Raw genomic sequence first — 22,674 nt, forward strand, 5'->3', positions numbered from 1 at the left:
TATCCTTTTCCATAACTATCTTGAAGCTAATAGACTTATGGTCACTGGTCCCAAAGTGCTTACAACACCAGTTGCTTAGTAGACCCGTGTACAGAAACTTGTTCCTGGGTGGTCAGGTCCACTGAACAATGTCTTTCACACGACTCCCTGTGACTGACAAAGTCACACTTCCTGGCTGCAGCAACAATATCCTTGTGAGCTGTAACTTTATACCCCTTTCTGACCATGACCCCTTGACATATAAGGTAATGTTTTGAATTGGGTCATCTGATTGGGTTTCAATGCTCATCAATCCCACTCTGGCTATGCAAGACCACCTGCATGTGGTCATATCCTGCTCTCAGCAGGGGAATTTCTTAAGTGCATACCACCCATAGATGTGATATCTGCATCTTGATAAAGCAAGAAGAAAACCATTCACACATATTTCAAAAGGCCATTGTCCCTGAGTGTGGATGTGGACAGGCTGTTTGATGTTTTAACAATCCAGGCTATCACATCAGTGGCATGTCCTGATACGTCTGTCTGTGTGTGTATATGTGGGGGTCCTAGTTCACTTACATTGTCTTTTATTTTAAAAAGTCCAATATGAACCCCAGAGATGATGTCTTTGGTCAGAATTCTTCTCCCTTCGCCCTGATGTCCTTTGCCTCCATGTCTTCACCACCTGGGTGAGCTCCACATGCTGGTCCAGGCAGAGAGATCTGGGCGTACAGGTCCACGGGTCACTGAAAGTGGCAACGCAGGTCGATAAGGTAGTCAAGAAGGCATACGGCATGCTTGCCTTCATCGCTCGGTGCATAGAGTATAAAAATTGGCAAGTCATGCTGCAGCTGTACAGAACCTTAGTTAGACCACACTTAGAATATTGCGTGTAATTCTGGTCGCCACACTACCAGAAGGACGTGGAGGCTTTGGAGAGGGTACAGAAGAGGTTTACCAGGATGTTGCCTAGTCTGGAGAGCATTAGCTATGAGGAGAGGTTGGATAAACTCGGATTGTTTTCACTGGAACGACGTAGGTGGAGGGGTGACATGATCGAGGTTTACAAAGTTATGAGCGGCATGGACAGAGTGGATAGTCAGAAGCTTTTTCCCAGGGTGTAAGAGTCAGTTACTAGGGGATATAGGTTTAAGGTGCGAGGGGCAAAGTTTAGAGGGATGTACGAGGCAAGTTCTTTGCACAGAGGGTGGTGAGTGCCTGGAACTTGCTGCCGGGGGAGGTGATGGAAGCAGGTACGATAGTGATGTTTAAGAGGCATCTGGACAAATACATGAATAGGATGGGAATAGAGGGATACGGTCCCCGGAAGTGCAGAAGGTTTTAGTTTAGACAGGCATCAAGATCGGCGCAGGCTTGGAGGGCCGAATGGCCTGTTCCTGTGCTGTACTTTTCTTTGTTCACACCACAACTGGTTACATTTTACTTATGAACAGAAATACAGGAGATATTAACAAATGCCTCACAGCATAACAAAAATACAATAGCTATCCAAATGCCTTAAGTGGTGCCGACCCTGTTCAAAGGCCGGGGACCCAAGGCCCCACTCTCCCCATCACTTGTGCAGTGCCATGTACACCCTCTTACCAACTGCCCAGTCTCCTTTGTCCTGCTGACCCTTTTATGGGGCAGGATGTTTCCCTGGGGAAGCCATGACTGGCTTCCCACTCTTTGCCCGCCTGCCCTCAGCTGGTCAGTCTCTGAAGGCATGGGTAAGCAGTCCACCCCTTTGAAAATTAGAACTTCAGCCCCTGACAAGCTGTAAATGAGTTTTTTAATAAGTGTACTTGAACTCAATTGGGAAGAGAGCAGGATTCCTGTCCTGCCCTCCTCTCGGCTGGTGCCGGGATCAACGCCTTGAAATTGAAATACTGTCCGGCACCAGTATTATCAGAACCAACACCACCCCACCCCCCCACCCGCCCACCTCCGTTCCCAACTTCGAGGGGCCCTGAAAATTCAGCCCTATGTGTTTGCATCAATTCGAATACAGGAGGTGAACAATCTCAGCTCTCTGCTGCCTTCAAAGAAACTTATGTAAATGCAAAAATAGAAAATACTGGAAAATATAGAGTAGGTCATTACCTGTAAATTAAACAGACAGGTTAACACTTCAGCCATTATATGTCATCTTATAGATGCTGATTGTCGTGCTGTGCTTTTTCTGTACTTTCTGTTTACTTGTTCCCAATCAAGGTTTTTTTCCCAGTTTAATTAGTCCTATCATACCCATGCTAAGTTGTTTATGTTAAAATACAATGTGGCTCTTGGTATGACCTGCACATTTAATGCACTCTCATGTGTAATGTGTGTCAAATATTGCCATGAGCCGGGGAGTGGGACTGATTAAGGGGTCGGCAACATGTCCATACACGGAGACCAGTGTCCATGGTAAAATAAATTTGAGGTCGTGACTGGTAATTTCAGGGATGAGAAATTTCCCATTGGCTTCTTCAGACTGGCTTTAAAAAAAAAATCACACGTGTCAATCTCACAGCTGACAGTTGTTAAGGCTGAGGACAGCTTTGTGGTTTTCTAACGGGTTCCTTTTCTTTTTAAAAGCCCGCCAGAAAACCACAAAGCTGTCTAAAGTTTGGAAACCATTGTTCCTGCTCTCAGCAATGGTCACAGGAGGGGAGGGCACAGAGAAGTGGGGGCAGAAAGAGAGAGAGCGGAAGTGAAAGAGTAAGTATGACTGAAAGAGAGAGGGGCTGCAGAAAGGGAAGGAGCGGCTGCAGAGAGGGAGGGAAGGGGTGCAGAGAGAGAGGGAGGAGGGGCGCAAAGAGAGAAGGAGGAGGGGCGCAAAGAGAGAAGGAAGGGGGCAGAGAAAGAGGGGGTCAGGGAGAGAGAGGGGCCACAGAGAGGGAGGGGGAGACATACAGACACAGAAAAAGGATGGAGAACGCAATCAAGATCCCTGCTGACTTATCGACAACTATCTGGAATACTGCATATCGCTATGACAAGAATGCAGGCAGACATTGACTACTTATGCAAGCAAAGAAATACCAGGTATATCACTAAATCAGCAGCCAACATAGTGACGAGAAAGTAAAGCAATATATTAGTCTTCCCAATTAAAGATTCTTCACATAAATGCACACTTGTTGTTGTTTTGACTCATGGTAAGATACATTTTTCATACCTTTATCCTTCCAAAATTGTCTCACCGCCCCCTTCTAGGACAAAAATTGCTATGTGGACCCCCATGCGAACAGGTTGGATACCCCAGCTTGAAGCCTTTAACCTTATGTCTTAAACTAACCTAGCAGCTAGGTTATTTTAAAACAAAAGTTTAAAGGCTTGTGTTATATAAAGTCACTTAGGGAATGCCTCGATTTCTACATTCTGGCACTTATTACTTTCACTTGGGTTACAAGCTCAGTGACATGTCAAAAGTTGCTGGACGTTTACTTCTATGTAAATGTCGTAATTCCGCTGTTATCCATTTGGAATCACATTGTTCCAGAACTTGTATTGAGGGGAAAACAGGCAAGGAAATCCAAGGACTCTCCAGAAGTCAGCACTATATGTTCCTCATGAATACAAGAGTATGGTACAATGGGGCTGAGTGATATTTGCAAAAACAGAATGCTGCTGACCCATATACAATAGTAAGTACAATGTAACGGATAGCTTTAATAACTTTAATCTATGATGAACTGTCTATGATTTCCATAACAAAATCCATGCTGCATTTGCAGTTTTAAAACTGTCAGGGAAGATATAGTAAAAATTTATCATGTTTCAATGACCATGTTAGAAACAGTCATTAACTGATTTTTTTTTTTGCTGCAAATTGGATTAAAGGGCAAGTTTTACAAGTATGTCAAAGATCAGTAACTGCAATGTGCATCATTTACTATTAAGTTTGAGGGCTGATAACCTGAGTGGCCAATGTCATTTGAAAGTTGTCTGTCTCAGATAATTACATCATGTTAAAAGTGCACCTTTGCTAACAGTTAAGAAATTCGGCTTGGACATAAATTGGTTAGTCTGGAGTACAATCTTACAGATAGTGACTAAACATTTTGTAACTGAATAATACATACTGTAACAATCGCTCAGCATTTTGCAGAAAAGGTTTTTGTTAATAATTATCTTGCCAGAGCCGAATTGGAATCGACAGTGATAGACTGAGATATAGACATGTGAATTTAAGAGAATTGCTTTATTGGAGGAACTGAAGGATGCTCTTTATTTGTAATTATGTTTATCTAATTTTTTCACCAGCTTTGGTGAGTAAATGACATTTTGTTGAGGAGAGATGCTGTTATTACTGTATTTTAGAATGACATTTTTCTTTGTTAAAGGCACTCTATAAATATAAGCATTGTTTGTTGGAAACGCGGTCAGGTCAGGCAAGATCCAGTTTAGCTGTGATGCTTAACTCTTCTCAACCCCCAACCAGCGTGGTCGAGTAGCCTGCCAATTCACATTGTCTAGGCTAATTCATGGAGAATGGCAGCTTGGGAAGCTACTGAAGGGCTTCAGAGGCTGATAGAAACAGAAGAGAACATAGCAAGGGGAAGAGAAGGAGAAAGGGAGTTGAGGAGGAATTATTTCACCCAGAGGGTGGTTGGAATCTGAAACACACTGCCTGAAGGGGTGGTAGAGGCAGGAACACTCACGACATTCAAGAAATATTTAGATGAGCACTTGAAATGCCATAACATACAAGGCTACGTGCAAAGTGTGGGGAAATGGGATTAGTTAGGATGGGTGCTTGATGGTCAGTGCAGGCGTGTTGGGCCGAAGGGCCTGTTTCTGTGCTGTAAAACTCTATGACCCTATCAGCCAAATTTGTCAATGCACTTGGCCTTAAGTTCGCTCAAATGTTGCTCGGGTTGCTGAAAAAATACTCAGTCATTGACTATATTCAAGGCTGTATCAATAAATATTTGGACTCTAAGGGAATCAAGGGATATGGGGATTGGGCAGGAAGGTGGAGTTGAGGTCAAAGATCAGCCATGATCTTCCCGAATGCCGGAGCAGGCTCGAGGTGCCCACACGGCCTACCCCGGCTCCTAGTTCTTATGTTCCGGCTATAGTCCAGATTTAAAAACATGAATCACTCCCCAAATGTATTCCCAGGATAAACAGGAGAAAAATTTTGACCAACAGTATAAACCATGTACAGGAGAATGAGAATGGGCAGATGAGACTGCCACTATGTTTTCTCTTTCTACTAGTTTGAGCTGGCAGGTACAAAGACATTGGATTCTGAATCCATGTTCAGATATAATTGTTTAACAATTTATTGTATATTAATGTAACACTTCACAAAAGTAACAGAGATGCCATGTGTGATTTGATGTTACATGACAGACCTGTTTACATAACAGATGTTGAACACAAATTAACTGTACAATTAATGGCCAATGCAAGTAAACAGCATTGTGTAACTGGAAAATTGTGAATGAGTATCATTTGGAGTAAATCCAAATTTTAAAAATTGCAGCCTTCAAGATTTACTGCAAACTCCAGTTGATTTCTTTTTTATGGTCAACTGAGACTACTTATAATGTTGCCAGCATTGTTCCTATCAGAAGTATGTGATGCAATATCAGATGCCTAGTGTACATATATTGGGTGAGCTTCCCGTTTCATATAAGGGTGGGATTGCAGCCAAGTGGAGAAAGCAAAGTTGGCAATGATAAATTGACTTTAACACACTTAAATTATTTTGTGGAGTTGAGGTTGCAGGGCATTAACAGTAACACTTCAAAGTCTGTCTCACCAAGTCTGTGATAACAGTGTCATGTGTATCAGGATCAAAGAATGAGTTAGCTTGCAAGAGTTTCATGAATCTTCCGACATTGTCAAACATTTAGCTTATGTTTACGTTGACATAGTGGAGTTTATGGCATGATTTATTTAGAGATACAGCACTGAAACAGGCCCTTCGGCCCACCGAGTCTGTGCAGACCAACAACCACCCATTTATACTAACTCTGCAGTAATCCCATATTCCCTACCACCTACCTACACTAGGGGCAATTTACAATGGCCAATTTACCTATCAACCTGCAAGTCTTTGGCTGTGGGAGGAAACCGGAGCACCCGGCGAAAACCCACGCGGTCACAGGGAGAACTTGCAAACTCCGCACAGGCACTACCCAGAATCGAACCCGGGTCCCTGGAGCTGTGAGGCTGCAGTGCTAACCACTGTGCCGCCCAGGATCATGGTCATTCATATTTACGTGGAAACCTTTTAAGTGTCAGATGTACTGTATAATCTTTAAAGAGAGATCATTCCTTTTCTGATAATGTATAAAATGCATTACAATAAACTTCCACTCGGTTTTCTTTTCACGCCATATTTAGATTATGCTGCGTGCCAACAGCATCCCTGATCTCCAGGAAGGGTTTTTATTTGCTTTTCTGTTGTTCTGCTGCTGTCTGTTTCTCACAGCACCGGAACTCTTAGATGATACTGCAGACCTGCCTTTTGAATCAGTTTTGTAATATAAATACACTGTTGCTTAGCCCACATGGTCATCAGGTTCAGAAGGTCTTCAGTAGACTTATTTCAATTTTTAGCATTATAGGGTCCAGTTTTGTTTAGCTACAGGTTTAAAAAAACTGCTCAATGGCATATTGTAGAAAAATAATACTCAATTACCTGGATTTTGCAGTCGGCAGCCAAGCAAAGGCACTCCCCGCTGGCCTCAAAGAGAGCTGCTCACAAATACCTAGCGATGTCTGTGGCATGGCTTTCTCCTTTCCTGACAGCAGTTCAAAACTGGCGCCAAGGCAAGGTTATGGTTTGGCATGTAGCAGCATCAAGCAGATAAGCAGCCAGTCACGTTGAAGTATTCACGAACAGCAAGTCAGGAAGTTAAAATCCTTCGCTTTTAATTTCAGTGTTCAGATAGCAAAATAAAGGATTATGCTTTGGATTAAGATAGAAGCTAAAATAAAGACTGATAAACTTAAAGAAAAAATGTGGGTTTTTTTTATCATTGTGGAGAAATATGATATTTCACAAATATAAAATTAGCTTTTGAGGGCCAGTGAGGGTGTTAAGCAGTAATTATGAAGTTAGTACAGCTTTACAAACCCAGTTACATCTCAATCAACAACTATTTTGAGTTTTTAACAGCAAGACATAACAGCATAAGAGTGGAAAAGCATAAGAGTGGAAGTTCTGGTAAATTCATTTGATTTCCATTGTTTGGAGTTTGGGGGTGCCTCAACAGCACTCCTTCTGGAGAAGTGTAGAATTACTGACAACAACTTCTGGATTTCCACGTTATTCTGCATATGTGCAGCAGGCTCGAGGAGTTGCTGCCAGTTTCAGTAGAGTAATGATGGCAATCGCTGCCAGTTTCAGTAGAGTAATGATGACAATCGCTGCCAGTTTCAGTGGAGTAATGATGACAATCACTGCCAGTTTCAGTAGAGTAGTGATGGCAATCACTGACAGTTTCTTTGTCATTACCATAGCAAAATCCAGACCATTATGTTTCTCTTTGGGGTAATTTCGTATTTAAATTCCAACACCGCCCCCCCCCCCCCCGAATTGCTCCTCCCCTCTTTAAGATTAAAGTGCAAATATTTTGACGAGAGGTCTTCAGCCTGAAACATTAACTGTTTCTTTCTGCACAGATGTTGTCAAAATATTTCCAGCATTTTCTGTTTGTATCGGAAAAATTATATATAGACTTCGGAACAGTTGCACTTTCATTAAGTAAATTTCAATACTGAAACAAATATGCTGATGGATTTTTCTCCAAGTATAATGTCAAAGACAAATGCCTTTACTAAACTTTTATTACTTTATCATGGAAATTTGGTCATTGTTCCAAAAGAAGAATTTAAATGGTAAGAGAATCTTGAAGATTCTCAAGTCTAATTTCATTATCCTGTGTCTCAGCATCTGAATTATTAAAACCCCTCCAGGATTTAAACTTTACAATCATTATTTATCATATCTTCAGATGGAAGCACTAAATATGATGGATAAAAGAGTCATTTCATTATTACCTGCCAGATGACATCATGGAGCAATACTATTACAGAGCACAGATTATAACCTATGCAAAATGAGCAAAAATTACCCTTACTTTTAAGATTACATTCAATTCTGTCTTGATTTTCCTTGTGCCCAGGGATATACTTGGGTCATCACACAGCTTTCCATCAAGGGTTACTGGATAGATAAGAGGAACCCTGGATAATTCCCACCAATTATTGTCCTGCTGTGATCAGTTTACTAACCATATTCTTAAGACTTTAACCCAAAGCTGTTTCTACATCGTGCAAGGCCAGTGCTGGCAGTGCACAATCCTGATGTATGGTTCGTGTGCAGCCAGCTGCAGCTGGAAGATGAACCTGCTAGATTCACTTAAGCCAACCTGGTGGAGAAATGGCCACTGAAATTCCCAGCAGGTTTACCTTCCAACACACAGCCAGCTGTGATGTGTTTGGAACCAGAGGTGCTAGCACGATTCTCAGCTTTTTACACGAGCTGTTATGATCTGGAACGCACTATTTGATAGAGTGGTGAAATCTAATTCAATGACAACTTTCAAAAGGGAATTGAGTAAATACTTAAAGGGAAAGAATTTATAGGATAATGAGGAAAGGATGGGGCAATGAAGAATAGGACTATTTAGATAGCCCCTTCAAAGAAGCAGCGCAGGCAAAATGGACTGAATGGTCTCCTTCTGTGCTGTATCATTCTATGATTTTATAATGCAAAAGCATCTTGGAACCTCTTATTTGTATGGCTGTTACAACAACAAAGCAATGACGTGCATTTAAATCGCACCTTTAATGTAGTAAAGCATCCCAAGGCATTTTAGCGAAGTGTTATCAAACAAACCAATTTTACCCTTATCTGACCATTTTAGCACTAGCCACAAAGTTACTGTGGGTAGAACGGCAAGAGCAAATATCTGACCCAGCACACAATGCTGCATTCATATTACAGTGCTGTCATTGGAGGAGGCCCCATCACTGGCATCACCACTTCAGTATAAATGAGGCAATACTAGTAACTCCAGTGACACAGGTTCCCATCTCAAGAACATCAACAGCTGCTGCAGGCCATTAGTTTGTTCTGGGGTGGAAGAGGGAACGTTTAACACTCAAAAAGAAGAAAAAAACTTGTATTTATATCGTGTCTTTAGCAAGCTCAGGACATCCCAAAGTGCTTTATGGTTAACAAAATACTTGAAGTGTAATCACTGTTGCAATATAGAAAACATGGCAGCCAATTTGCACAAATAAGGCCCCACAAACAACAATGAGATAATGACCAGATATTCTGTGTTAGCAATGTTGGTTGAAGGATAATTATTGGCCAGGACACCAGGGAGAATTCCTTTGCTATTCTTCAAATGGTGCCATTGGATCTTTTATGTTCACCTGAGAGGGCAGACGGAGCCTCAGTTTAATGTCTCATCTTAAAGAAGGCAGCTCCGACAGTGCAGCACTCCCTAAGTACTGCACTGAAGTATCAGCAAGTCCATCATGTTTTAAATTTTAATAGTGTTCCCCATGCTAGCAAAAAGTTGCCATTGGAATAATGTTACGGCCAAGTGAGGAGGGGTCGAAGGGCTTCCCTCTTTTCCCTCTCCTTGTTTGACCACTACTGGTTTAACTCTTTCTTAAAATGGAGGTACTGACCAATTCAGTAAGTGTTTGATTGCTTCTTGTTATGATCATAACAAGTAAGTAATCAGACAGGTTTTCTCGAGTTAACAAAGAAAGAGGTTAACTTTATTGTACCTAAATTGAACTAATAAAAGAATAAACAATGCGCCAACTTTGACTCTCTCACACGCACACACTAGAGGTTTAAACACACACAAATAGATTACAGAGTGGGGAATGGCAGATTGATTGAGTTAGGGTCCATAGAAAAAGGAGTATACAGTCTGTGGCATTTGGTGATTCGGCTGGCTTCTAGCTGAATTCAGTGGTCCTGAGGCTTTTAGTTTGAAGGGGTAGATGACTAGTTTGGTGAGTGTCTTGGAGATAGCGATGCAGATGATTTCCTCCAACAGGGTTTCGGATTGTACGTAGAGTATGCAAAGGTGGTCAGTCAACAAGCAGGATTTGAAAGCTTTCAAGCCGGAATGGGGAGAGAGAGGGGGACCCCCACTTAGGATCTGCTCATGTTAGAGTCTAGTTGCTTCTTCTCTGCTGCAGAGAAAAACACCAACTTAAAACCACAGATGGGAAGGGCTTGTCACATGGCAGTCACACAGTGATTGAAACATAGCAGTTAGCAGTATTTCTTTGCTTTTTGAAGAGGACAGGTAGTTCCTTTAAACTTCCAGGGTCTTGGTTGTCGCTGAGATATGCACAGACCATTTGTCTCCCTCCTCACAGCCCTTTGCAATGTAGGGTACAGTGCAGCAAACTAAGTGATCGTCTTAAGTTGCCAGCAAAATCATCCTTTTAGCAGGTCTTTTAAAAATGTCTTTTAAAAAAATATACATTCAGATCGGCAGTCAGTGGACCAATGAAAATGATCATTCAACAAAACACATTGGCGTAACAATAATAAAGCTAAAATTTGAAATTTTGTAAGTGTAGTGACTAATACTGGTTCAGTCGCACAGCTACTGATGGTTCCTGATTCCTTACCAAGCTAGCTATTCTTGATATGTGAGCATTTGGTGATGACTACTGGAAAGCTATTTGACCATGGGAGAACACTGAAACTGCCTTGTCCTTTCCTCACCTGAAGTCCATATACACTCATTTTGCAGATAATATTTACAAATGCGTGCCCTGGCTGATTTTCTTTTTAATATATCTCTCCCTAACCTAGACCATGAACTTGATGGGCTGAATGGCCTCCTTGCGTGCCGTTATGACTCTATGAGATCACTAAGTCCAGTTGTAATTATCACATCACTATCCTGGATGCGATTAACTAACTCAGCACAAACCAAGAATTGAAAATGAACCTTGTTGATCTATATGAATCAGCACCACACTTGGGAGGGAGAATAGGGTGATTTTTTTTTGCACTGTGTTTAATTAAATCATACATGCATTCTCTGTAAACGCATTCATCATTTCACTACATAGAAAGGATTATATTGCAATGGTATGAGCGTAAGCACAGTTCAGAGATCGAGATTAACACTGAAAGGCCACATCTGCAGTCCATGCATCTGTCTAGGCTGGGAGTCTCGCTTCACAAAATTCCTTTATGGTACACCGAGGAAATCTCCCCCTGTGGTGCATTTACCCAGTAACACATTAGGGCAGCCTCCTACCCCCTCCCCTACCATACTCGGCCATATTTGTTTTTATTTACTTTTATTTCTGCTCTCTTTCAGTTTCCCTGGACCATGCACACTACTCCCTAAACTGCTCCCATTGCCAGTTCTTGAGCCAGCCACCAGACATGTAAGAGCAACTTGGGGTGACTGAACTTTCTCTCAGTTTTCTCTCTCTCTCCTGGTCAGGAAGTGCTTGCATTTTGTTCAACTACTTGCCCAATGCCAGTCAAAATTTTGAACTTTCTTCATGGGAAATTTCATGCAGGAACCCAACAACACTACAACCTTGTGCCACAACACATCAATTCTTTGAGTTCTGCTGAAAAGTTATCGGCCTGAAACGTTAACTCTGTTTCTATTTCTGCAGATGCTGTATGACCTGCTGAGTGTTTTTCTGATTCTGCACCAATTCTTGTGACCCTCTTACCAAAATGACTTTAATAGTCCTTCACTTAAAATTTTTCCCTACTTTAACCATTATCCTTGCTCAGCAAAAACTGTCTCACAACATACAATTCCTTGAAATGGAAGGCAACACACTTAGAATATGAATATTTCTGTGTTTTCCATCATCATGTTCCATAATGTAGCTCATTCGGCAGGAACTCTTACCTCAGGGCAAGATAGATGGAGTGTTACTTCTGACTATGCTGCAACATCCCAATGGCCTGACTGAAAAATGAACTAACTAAATTTATATGTAGGTAGCATATGCACTACCAGGCACAACCACTGCAAGGATTCAGACTCACTGGCTATGTAGTGAAAGCAATAGCTGCTAATTTACCAAGCCAGCATCTGTGATTGTTCTCTAGTTATGAATGAAGCTCCTGAAGCTTTTTTTTTAGAGTTACAGCACTGAAACAGGCCCTTTGGCCCACCGAAACTGTGCCAACCAACAACCACCCATTTATACTAATCCTACATTAATCCCATATTCTCTACCACTTACCTACACTGGGGGCAATTTACAATGGCCAATTTACCTATCAACCTGCAAGTCTTTTGGAGGTGGGAGGAAACCGGAGTACCCGGTGGAAACCCATACAGACACAGGGAGAACTTGCAAACTCCGCACAGGCAGTACCCAGAACTGAACCCGGGTCGCTGGAGCTGTGAGGCTGCGGTGCTAACCGCTGCGCCAGTTATATTCTCTATACAAGTAGAGTGATATTAATCATTTACATAATACTGATCCTCAATGTGCTTTAATAGAATTTAAGGCATTACAAAGTTTTGCTTAATGACTAAAATGCAAACACAAATTAAATTAGTCTTGTGTAACCTTTTTTCTTTATTTTTGTAGGAGTCCCCACGCCCAGTCAAGAAATTCTTCGGCATACATTGAACATGCTCGTTAGAGAGCGGAAAATTTACCCGACGCCTGATGGTTATTTCATTGTAACTCCACAGACTTATTTTATTACCCCTTCTCTCATAAGAACAAATAGCAAATGGTATCATCTAGATGAAAGGATACCTGACCGGTCTCGATGTACTTCACCACAACCAGGGACTATAACTCCATCTAACTCTGGCTGCCTCAGAGATAGAGCCCACCACAGAAACCACTGTGATTCTTGCAACTGCTTTAGAGAGGAATTTCATAATCACTCATCCACTCTTCAGAAAAAATCAATAAAGGAATGTAAGGATTCCTATTGTCCTCCTTCTTTCAGCCAGATGCCAATAACCCACACCGAGAAAAGTAGGAGTACTGTTAACTGTTCATACAAAACTGAAACGTTGCCAAAATCCAAGGATGGAGAAAAGCAACCTAAAAAATTTGGTCTGAAATTGTTCAGATTGAGCTTTAAAAAGGACAAGTCAAAACAGTTGGTGAATTTTTCAGCTCAGTTTCCTCCTGAGGAATGGCCTCTGCGCGATGAAGATAATCCAACCTCTATACCAAGGGAGGTAGAACAGGAAATAATTAAACGTATTAATCCGGACCTGACAGTGGAAAATGTCATGAAGCACACAGCGCTAATGAAGAAACTTGAAGAAGATAAGGCCAATAGAAATAAACCAGGCTCATCTGCTCAGCACAGTGGCAAGAGCAAAAAAAGTAGAAGTCACAAAAAATCCCATGGTAAATCCCGATCACACAGCAAGTCTAGAGTTCCTAAGGGGGAGCAATCTGAAGATACCCATTTGGATGTACCAGAATCCAGAGAGTATGAGTTTTATGATCCAATCACCAGATCTCCATGTGATAAGAGTACCACTGTAGAAATAAATGGTGATAATGGCTTTCTTACACATGATAAAATAAACATGGTTGAATCTCATTTTCCTGTGACCCCAGAGTGGGATGTATCAGGTGATCTTTACAAGAGAAGGATGGAGAGTCGATTTCATGAACATTCTAGGGAAAGTTTACAATCCAAGGTTCATCGGAGTCACAGCCATACTCAAGATAGAAAATCAAGAAATGATAGGACCAGCAAAGCTAAGGAGAGGTCTAGATCAATGGATAATTCTAATAGACCTCTTGGCACTACTTTGTCAGGCACAGCAGAGGAGGTGCAAGGATGCAGCATGGATGAAAGCCACTCAAATAATGACAAATTACGTTCTTCCAAATTACTCAGTTATCACAGATCGGGCCTGTCATCACATTTGAATCACATTACTGAGCCAAGCATTCCTGAATGTGTTGATATTGATAATTCGGCAGGTGTTAGTGAAGCTTGCAATCCACTGGAACACACTGCAGCTGGAGATGGTTTACCCATATACAATGATCCTAATTGTGCTACCGATACAAAAGCTGATGATTACTTTCAGTGTAATACATCCAAGGAGACTATTCAGACTGTGTCTTCTCCATCAGCTAAATGTAACGATGACCATCTGTTCAAAGATTATGATACTTTGACTTTGTCAGATGGAGCTAAGAAGCTATCCCCATTGGATAGATTCTTGAAACACCCAGCTATTGAAGAAAATGTGAATGGACAGCTTGAGCAATTGTCACTGCAGCAGAAGCATTATCCTGAAAAGATGGATATGAACAACATTAATTTGCCTGTAGCTGGGCAGGCACCTACACTGTCATTGCCAAATGGACAAGTGTTTAAATCCCAGTCTGAAACTCAAATTGTAAATCATGTGGAGAATAGTTACCAGGAACCCACTTTATATGAATCGCAGCTTAATAAACCATCGGAGGTGCTTCACACAAACTGTGAGAACCTTGTTGGCCTAACAAGTGTGGCACCATCGCTGCCTGTTCTACCAGGGCACGGAGAGGAAACAGGACATCAGGAGTCTTCCTTTGACTATTATAATGTGTCTGATGATGATTCAGATGATGGGACCAACAAAAACCAAGAGGAGGGTAAAAGCCGAGATGATGGTGGGACTGTACAGTGGTTGCTAGAAAGAGAGAAAGAGAAAAGTCTCCAGAGAAAATTTGAGAGGAACCTAACTCTCCTGAGCCCAAAGGAAAGTGACAACAGTGCCAATCAGAAAGCTTTGCATTCTGCTCGACTAGATAGTATGGACAGCAGCAGTATAACAGTAGACAGTGGATTTAATTCCCCACGGTAAGCAAGCAAAACATAAATCCAAAACAGTCATTCATTGGAGACACTGAGGGCTGGATCTTGTTGTCCCCCTGATGTTGTGATCCGTGGCAGGGAGGGGCCTGAAGATGGGTCCAGAAAAAGCCCGCCACTGATCTCAACGGCGGGAGAGCCCCGACAAATCCTCCCGGCAGCAGCGAGGCTCCGTGGCAGCCCACCCACCGCTGGGCAACGGGACCTGAATTTAAATATTTAATAAAATTAATACATATAAATGGACCTACCTTCAATCTTACGAGCCCGCCGAGATCTTCGGTGCGGCGGCCGGCATTCCCGCACCTTCAATTCCCTGTCCGGGGAAAGGTGGAATGACACTGGTGAGGAGGAGGGAGGAGTTAATATTTTCTGTGGGGGGGGAGGGAAGATGGGGTCAAATAAACGTAATGGGTGTCGGGGATGGTGGGAAAGGGTGAACTGTAAACTTTGTGCAGTTTTGGGGGGGTGAGGTCACATTTAAAAGGTAAGCACTTTGTGGGGGGAAAGGGCAAATAGTTAATGTAAATGCCATTGGGGATGGGAAAGGGGCTTTTTCTGGGGCATACATCTTTAAAAATTTAAATGAGTTGGCAGGGCTGGCTTCCCTTTAAAAATGGCGACAGCGCCTGTGCACAGGCAGCTGACGCCATTGCCAGGGATGGACAGCCCACCCCCTGCACATGGTGGGACAGGAGTGGGCCGCCCAGCTATTTAAATGAGCTGCCCCATGGGAGATTTTTTTGAGCTTGGCGATGGGCTCTTAAAATCCAGCCCTTAAAGTTTTTTGATTTTGTGGCGGAATATTTCATGGTACTAGACTTCAGAAATAGCCAACACAACAGGCATAGGGTAAAATTGTAAAATTTAGAAATAAGAATAGAGAATTGTGTGTTTCAGTCGAGCATAAAATGTAGCGGACCATAGGCGTAAATTTCATAAATTATATATTTTTTTAACAATATTAAGTACTTTATAAACTGACAGATACACTCACGCAGAGAAAGTACTTTAGAGGTAATGTTCTGGCTTTGAACTCCTGGCAGGAAGCGACTCCTGCCAAGGGTGCAGACTGAAAATCAGACATGCATCCAAAATGAAAACAAAATATTGCAGATGTTGGAAATCTGAAACAAAAGCAGAAAATGCCGGAAATACTGAGCAGGTCAGGCAGCATCTTTGGAGAGAGAAACAGAGTTAACATTTCAGGTCCTACATCGCTAAAATGTGTAGCAGGAAGGAACCGAGACAGTGCTCACGTATTAAATTTTATATCACTAATTTAACATAATCTCTCTTTCAGTCTGACCGACCATTTGAATTTAACGCACAGCTGTTTGTATCGCTTTTCTTTCTCCTAATTCCTCTCCAAGCCACTCTTAATTTTTTTTACAATGTGAAGGTTACTATTTCAGCAAAAGTTAGGATTGAGAAGTTTCAAGGTTATATTTTTACATGAAGGAGCACAAGTATTGTCATTTATGAAGTAAATAAGTATAGCTGTAAAAGATGCACAATCTGTGAAAAATGTGTGTGCACTGATGAAGGATTGCAGTACAGTACTGGGTATTCTCATTGCACCAAGTAATAGCATCAAATTCTGATATCAGGTCAGGTGTAATGCCAAAAACTCTTTGTATTCTCCTGAGTATGTGTCTCCACTACCCACTGCTCCCCTCCCCGCACTTTGCCACAAAACTCTCAGAACAGCAACTTCTATTGCACTACATTGATACTTATATTTCCTACACTATTTATGCTTCTGGCCTCTTTGAGTAGTGTTACCCAATTAGGCCAAAAGTTGTGAAGGATTAAATGTTGTGGCATTAGTGTTTGGAAGCATTAATGTTTTTCCATCCGTGGTGTCTTTCAGTACTCGTGAAAGTCTGGCCTCTAACACCTCAAGCATAGTAGAAAGCAACAGGCGTCAGAACCCCGCTCTTAGTCCCGGACATGGAGGCACGTCAACATTCAGTTTCCGAGCAACTACAGATCCTGCACCAAGTGAACCTGAAAAACTGCAGAAGCCCATGAAGTGTCTAGCTTCTGTTACCAGTGTTTGAGCACTGTCAGTAGTAGCTGTCAGCGACAGATTCTGTATCACAATCTCGGCAATCACTCACATGCATCTCAACTGCCATTTGAAACACAATGACACCATCAGGCATGCTCGTATATAAAAAGGAGGTGCAAGCTAAATGTAGAAGCCATTTCTATCACTTGGAGTTTTTTTTTCCAATGAGTACTTATTAATTTTACTTCTTCATCCTTCAGGTATTGAGTGGGTAATGCAGCTTACTGCATGGCATTCGCCTACATCATACTGCATGAAACGTCCATTGTGGTTTGGGTAAAGAAGAAAAAAAAAGCACAAACTGTTTTGCACTTCATGACTTTGGTTTCTTGATATTCTATCAAAACTGCATAATAGAAATAATCTTCTTTAGAACATTATCAAGCCAGCAAAATAACCCCTCAGTGATTTTGCGAAACCAGTGCATGTGTTAAATCTGGACGAGCACATATGTGACAGTCTTAAACACTGAAGATATTATCTTCAAATCTATGGTCAGTTATTTCCAATAAACATTGTTAATAGTTATGTGGTACCAACAGATATATGTTGCACTATTAAAAGGTAAAATAATGCCTGACTCTTTTTTATTGTACAAGATTATACATCTGGCTGTGTTACTGTATATAAATAACTATTGAAGTTGTCGAAAGCAAACCGTATAGAGAAACAGTAAAATTGCTACAAGTTTTACAGTTGTGGTAAATCTTATACAAATATATGTGAATTTGATGTGCATTGTTTTATTGTACAAATAAATATGCTTCAGAGAAAATGCTGTTGAATAAGCAGCTGTCCAGAAGAAAAAAATATTTTTTGCATGTATGAAAAGAGTTACAAAACAGTACAATTGAGGCATTTCGATCACTGCAAGAGTCAAGATTTGAGCAACTTATACCTCACGTGGGTCCCGTTAATATGTTGTTACCGTTTGTTCCCTCCTAACTATCTTAATTATTTTCTATACTGTAGTGTATGTATGAGCTTTATAGGGGGAAGCTTAGCATTCTGGAGGATGGTCTAAGGCCTGCCACAATTTATTGTCATGTATTATCAATTAGCATGTATTACAAACATTGCAAAGTAATCAAATTCCTGATGCCACATTATGTCACTGATAGAAAGGTACGAGAAGGTTATTTGTTGCAAACAGTGGCACATGCAGCCGGATTTTGTGTTTGCTATTTACTGGCACAGCACCAGGTCCTTTTTTTTACGTTTAAATGTAATCTTTATTTTATGCCCATTACTGCCTTTGTGTTCTGTGATGCCATTAAAAGATTTAAATTACTTCATATTGTGGCTTTTGTTACACTAGAGCTTTTGATGAAATGGCAGTTTCAGAGATTGGAAGGATACTTCAATTTAAAGCCAGTCCTCTAGTTTTGTACTTCCACATAAAACTGGGTTGGGTTTTGTCTTCTTTTCTGTGAGCCTTGTCCCACAAAAGGTGAGAGATCGTTATAAAATAATTGACATTTCTTAAATCACTATTTAGAAATGTGCAGCTATTACTACTGCACCAAAATCCTGTTGTATCTGTGATATTGTAAATATACATATCAGGCATAAAGATGCTCATGACATTAATAGTACTGGGACACTGTATATAGCTACCTTCCCTCTAATTTGCTTCAACTGAAGACTATGACCACAAAAAGGAACATGAACATTCTTTTTAAACTGCCTATTTAAATACAACCCTGCAGAAAAAGCAGTTTTTAAAAAAAATTAACAAAATGTATATGTGTCAATGAAAGATAAGTGTGCCTGATATATTACAATCAATGAATTGATCTTAATAAAGCATTGCAGATGAGATACATTAACCTTATATGGCAGTGGTAGATCTGAAATGGCCTTCAATGTACGTTAACACAAACATTTGTTTTCACTGTAGTTAAAATTTTGTTCATGTTGCACATAACTACCTCCATAGCTTTTATGAATTGGTAGCAGAAACTCCAATGTAGCATGAATTTCTCTCTCTGTGACTTGACTCTCTCTCTTCCCCTTTCTCCCTCTCTCTTTCTATCTCTGTTACCATCTCAGAAATAAGCTTTCACCAGACTATTGCTTCTGAATTTTTATGTTGGTGCTTTAATTCCCTGAAGCATGGGTTCCAAACTAACTTCCATATAATATTCATTTAAGTTTATGTCTTGTTTTGAAACGTGTCACAGCATTACAAGAATAGATATCTTTAATGAGGAGATTGCATCAAAAGTTGGTCTATTTTTAAAGACTAAATTCAAAGGAATAAAGGTTGCTTTTTTTTATGAATGAATGAATTGTGACTATTCTTATGAACTTAACAAATACAAATGCAAACAGCATTTTTCTTCAAGCAGAAGGGAGTACAGCAGCCGAGACTGCCTTGTATAAATATGTTTGCACTGATTAAAAAAACAAGAAAAACATTTTTTTTTAATGTGTCTCTGGTTGCTGTTAGTCATCCAGATAGATGTGTTTATATGTTGTAAAACAATTTCTTACCAAATTTTGGTTCATAGAATGTCTTCCCTAACATTACTGGATTATGTTATAGCACATTATAACAAGCTTGTTTTTTTAAGTGTATAATACTGTAAAATAACGTGTTTAGTTGTCGTTGCTTAGTACAATAACTTGAAAAACAGTAAACAGGGATTTTTTTAATGTTCCTTATTTAAAAGTCCCTTTTGTGTGAAATGTGTTTCTGTTACTATTGTAGCTTGTGTGGATTTCCCCTTTGGAATTGTGTTATTTACTTTAAAGCCATTAAATAACATGTTTCTTTAACATTTTGGGATTTTTGCCTTTTTCTAAAAAAAGAACATACATGCAGAGTTGGGGAAACGGTGATGTAGTGGTAATGTTGCTAAACTAGTAATCCAGAGGCCCAGGCTAATTCCATGGGTACATGGGTTCAAATCTGACCATGGCTGCTGGTGGAATTTAAATTCAATTAATAAAAAAATCTGGAATTGAAAGCTAGTCTCAGTAATGGTGCCATGAAACGATCATCAGTTGTTGTAAAAACCTTTTTGATCACTGATGTCCTTTAGGGAAAGAAATCTGCTGTCCTTACCTGGTCTGGCCTAATGTGACACCACATCCACAGCAATGTGGTTGACTCTGAAATGGCCCAGCAAGCCATTCAGTTGTCAAGGGCAATTAGGGATTGGCAACAAATACTAAAATCTATTGTACATGAAAAACCTTTCATTTGAGTACTTCTTGCCTGAAAAACCTCACTTCCTGTTGTGATATTTTTGTTACACTTTGCTTTTCCCCGACTAGAAATTCCTTTGTCTACGTTTATAATGGGAAGTGCCTGTGTGAATTTGTCACGCAGCAGCTATATTCTCCTGTCAGGGTAAAATACAGGTGAGGTAATCAGCTGACTTCAAAATTCAACTAGTTTTTTTTGACAATGTGCAGGGATAGATTTTCGACTTGCCACCTCAGCATAAAACTGGTATTCCAGATTGGCCACCCATTATAATATCTGCCCAATTTTCATTTCCATTTAATTCAATTGGTGGCTTCTATAATGGACAGCTAATCCACAATGACAGATTTACATCTGTGCAGTAAATTGAAAATCTACCCTGAACTCGCTCTTTCTCTAGCCCTCTCACACCTCTGTTAATCCTTTGCTGTCTCTCTCTCTCTCCATTCAGCTTAATGTAATTTCTAAATTTTATAGTGAACAAAACATAAACTATGACAAGTGTGTAATCTAAACTATAATTTCTTTTCATTCTTGCTCTCCATGTCTCGTGCACACAGCCTCTCCTCTTAATTTTATTTTCCTTCAATAAAGCTTTGAAATGTGCCCTTTTGTTTTTCAAAATAATGTAAAGAAAAGCTACTGAGTAGGAAGTGGTAGAAGCTGAAGTATTCCATCAGTACATGTGATTTCACAGTATTGATGCATCCTGGTAAATTAGGTACACTGCACATACTGAGACTATACAATCCAAATTCAACTCAGAACCCCATAGCTCTGGATTTAAAAAATCAAGTTTGAGTCCAAGCTGTTGTCAGAGACTGAGGCCTTCAAGTAAAAATTTTAATAAAGACATGAAAATATACAAAAGGCAATTCAGCAGGTAAATTTATTAATACTGAGAAATAAGTTTTTTTTTTAGATTTCTTAAAATGTTATTTTAGATATTAAAAATTCCAGTTGGAAAAATTGATGAAAAAATTTGAGGAAGTATTTTGGGAAATGTGTGAGGAAGGAAGCCAGATTGTGAAATAACATTCACTGTAACTACAAAATAGCAGCTATTGTGTGTCAAACAACATGGCACTATTAACAGTCAGAAGGCCTATCACAGGAGTTGCAAGAGAAGCCTACAAGTCTAACAGGTGCTTGTAATGAGCATTTAGCGTACAACTCATACCAAGTTTAGGGTATAACTGGATTTCCTGTGACATTGCATACAGTGGGCTGAATTTAATTAGTCTGCTGTGGCCTGGTAAAGGGCACCTTTTCTGTCCGTCACATGGGCGCCTGCCCCACTGCAATTGTGTAGTGGGTGGCCATTTTGTAAAGGGGAGGGGCAGGCACCCCAATCACGTGGCAGAGGGCAGGAGGTGAGTCGTTGATTACGGCCTCAGATGACTCTGGAGCAGGTGCTAATGCCATATATAAAGGCCTTCCAACCCTGTATTCACTTCTGTCCTGGATACATTGTCAGTTTGGTGCAGCCTACAACTTTATCCAACTGGGTCCTCTACCCCGCCAACACCCTCCCCCCCGCCACCCCCACGATGTCTGAGCAAAGACACAGGGTGATCCCACAGTTCAGTGATGCCTCCCTGCAGATTATCCTCCAGGCTGCAAGGGAAAGGCAGAAGGATCTCTTCCCCACCATGGCAAGAAGAGGTCCTCCCGCCTGACCAAGCAAGCCTGGATGGAGATCGCAGAGGAGCTTAGTAGCCGTGGGGTCACCCAGTACAACTGGGTCCAGTGCAGGAAGAGTGTCAATGATCTCCTGCGTTCTGCCAAGGTGAGTGCTCCATACCAGTCGCCTTCTAGAGGATTGCATGTGACTAGTTGTGCAGCATGGGGAGCATAGCAACACTGCGGAGTTGGCTAAGTGGCTAGGGTTCTGTCTCTTCCTGACAGATGCATGAATGTCTCTCAGCCATAGGCCACCTTCTTTCATAGCTCACTCCATTTAACTGCCCTGACGGTGAGTGTTGGCATGAGAGACATCAGATTCCCCAGTAGGGAACGAAGGGCTGAAATGAGCAGAACTGTCAAGTTGATCTCTGTGCCATTCTCTGCCATCTCCATCCTTCCTCTTGCAGGCCAAGAGGGCTATAATAAGAGGGAGATGCACCAGACATGTGGAGGAATCCCTGATATACATCCTCTGATCTCCATCGAGGAAGAGGCCTTGGAGCTGACAGGCACCCAGGGCGGCTGCACAATATCCGATGGAGAGATTGGAGTCGCTGTGTAAGAATGAGGGTTGTCTCCCATTGGCATGTGCATCAATGCTGGAGACCCACATAACGCTTGTTAGGCATCAGGAGAACTGCATAGCCTAACCCACATAATTTTGTGTTCTGTCATGCAAGTAGCCATTCGCAGGGGTCCACAGACACAGGGAGACAGCATCCTATGACTTCCTTGCACCCTCCGCCAATGCAGATACTTTCACCTCGGTGTGTAGCCGCTCGGCTTTAGAATCCAGGTTACAAACTGATGAGAGTACCACACATGCACCCAAGCAGCTGGCTGACGCTGAAACAGCCGAGATAAGGCAAAATCTGGCGGAGCTGCCAG

General features: G+C 41.2%; 1 protein-coding gene across 6 annotated transcripts in view; it reads left to right on the forward strand.

Annotated features, from left to right (window-relative positions):
• LOC137368970 (storkhead-box protein 2-like) overlaps positions 1–19,616 on the forward strand; it is a 385,342-nt gene extending 365,726 nt beyond the window's left edge. For 4 of the 6 annotated variants that reach the window (XM_068029376.1, XM_068029377.1, XM_068029379.1 and 1 more), the window contains exons 3-4: positions 12,556–14,800; positions 16,686–19,616. In XM_068029376.1, the coding sequence (XP_067885477.1) occupies positions 12,556–14,800; positions 16,686–16,875 (2,435 nt within the window). In that variant the 3' untranslated portion in view covers positions 16,876–19,616. Of the gene's footprint in view, positions 1–11,309; positions 11,377–12,555; positions 14,801–16,685 lie in introns of those variants that run through there. The other 2 variants (XM_068029381.1, XM_068029378.1) reach the window with 2 other exon arrangements.
• Positions 19,617–22,674: the final 3,058 nt, after the last annotated feature.

This window comes from Heterodontus francisci, chromosome 4 (genome assembly GCF_036365525.1).
Source record: "Heterodontus francisci isolate sHetFra1 chromosome 4, sHetFra1.hap1, whole genome shotgun sequence".
Taxonomy (NCBI): Eukaryota; Metazoa; Chordata; class Chondrichthyes; order Heterodontiformes; family Heterodontidae; genus Heterodontus; species Heterodontus francisci.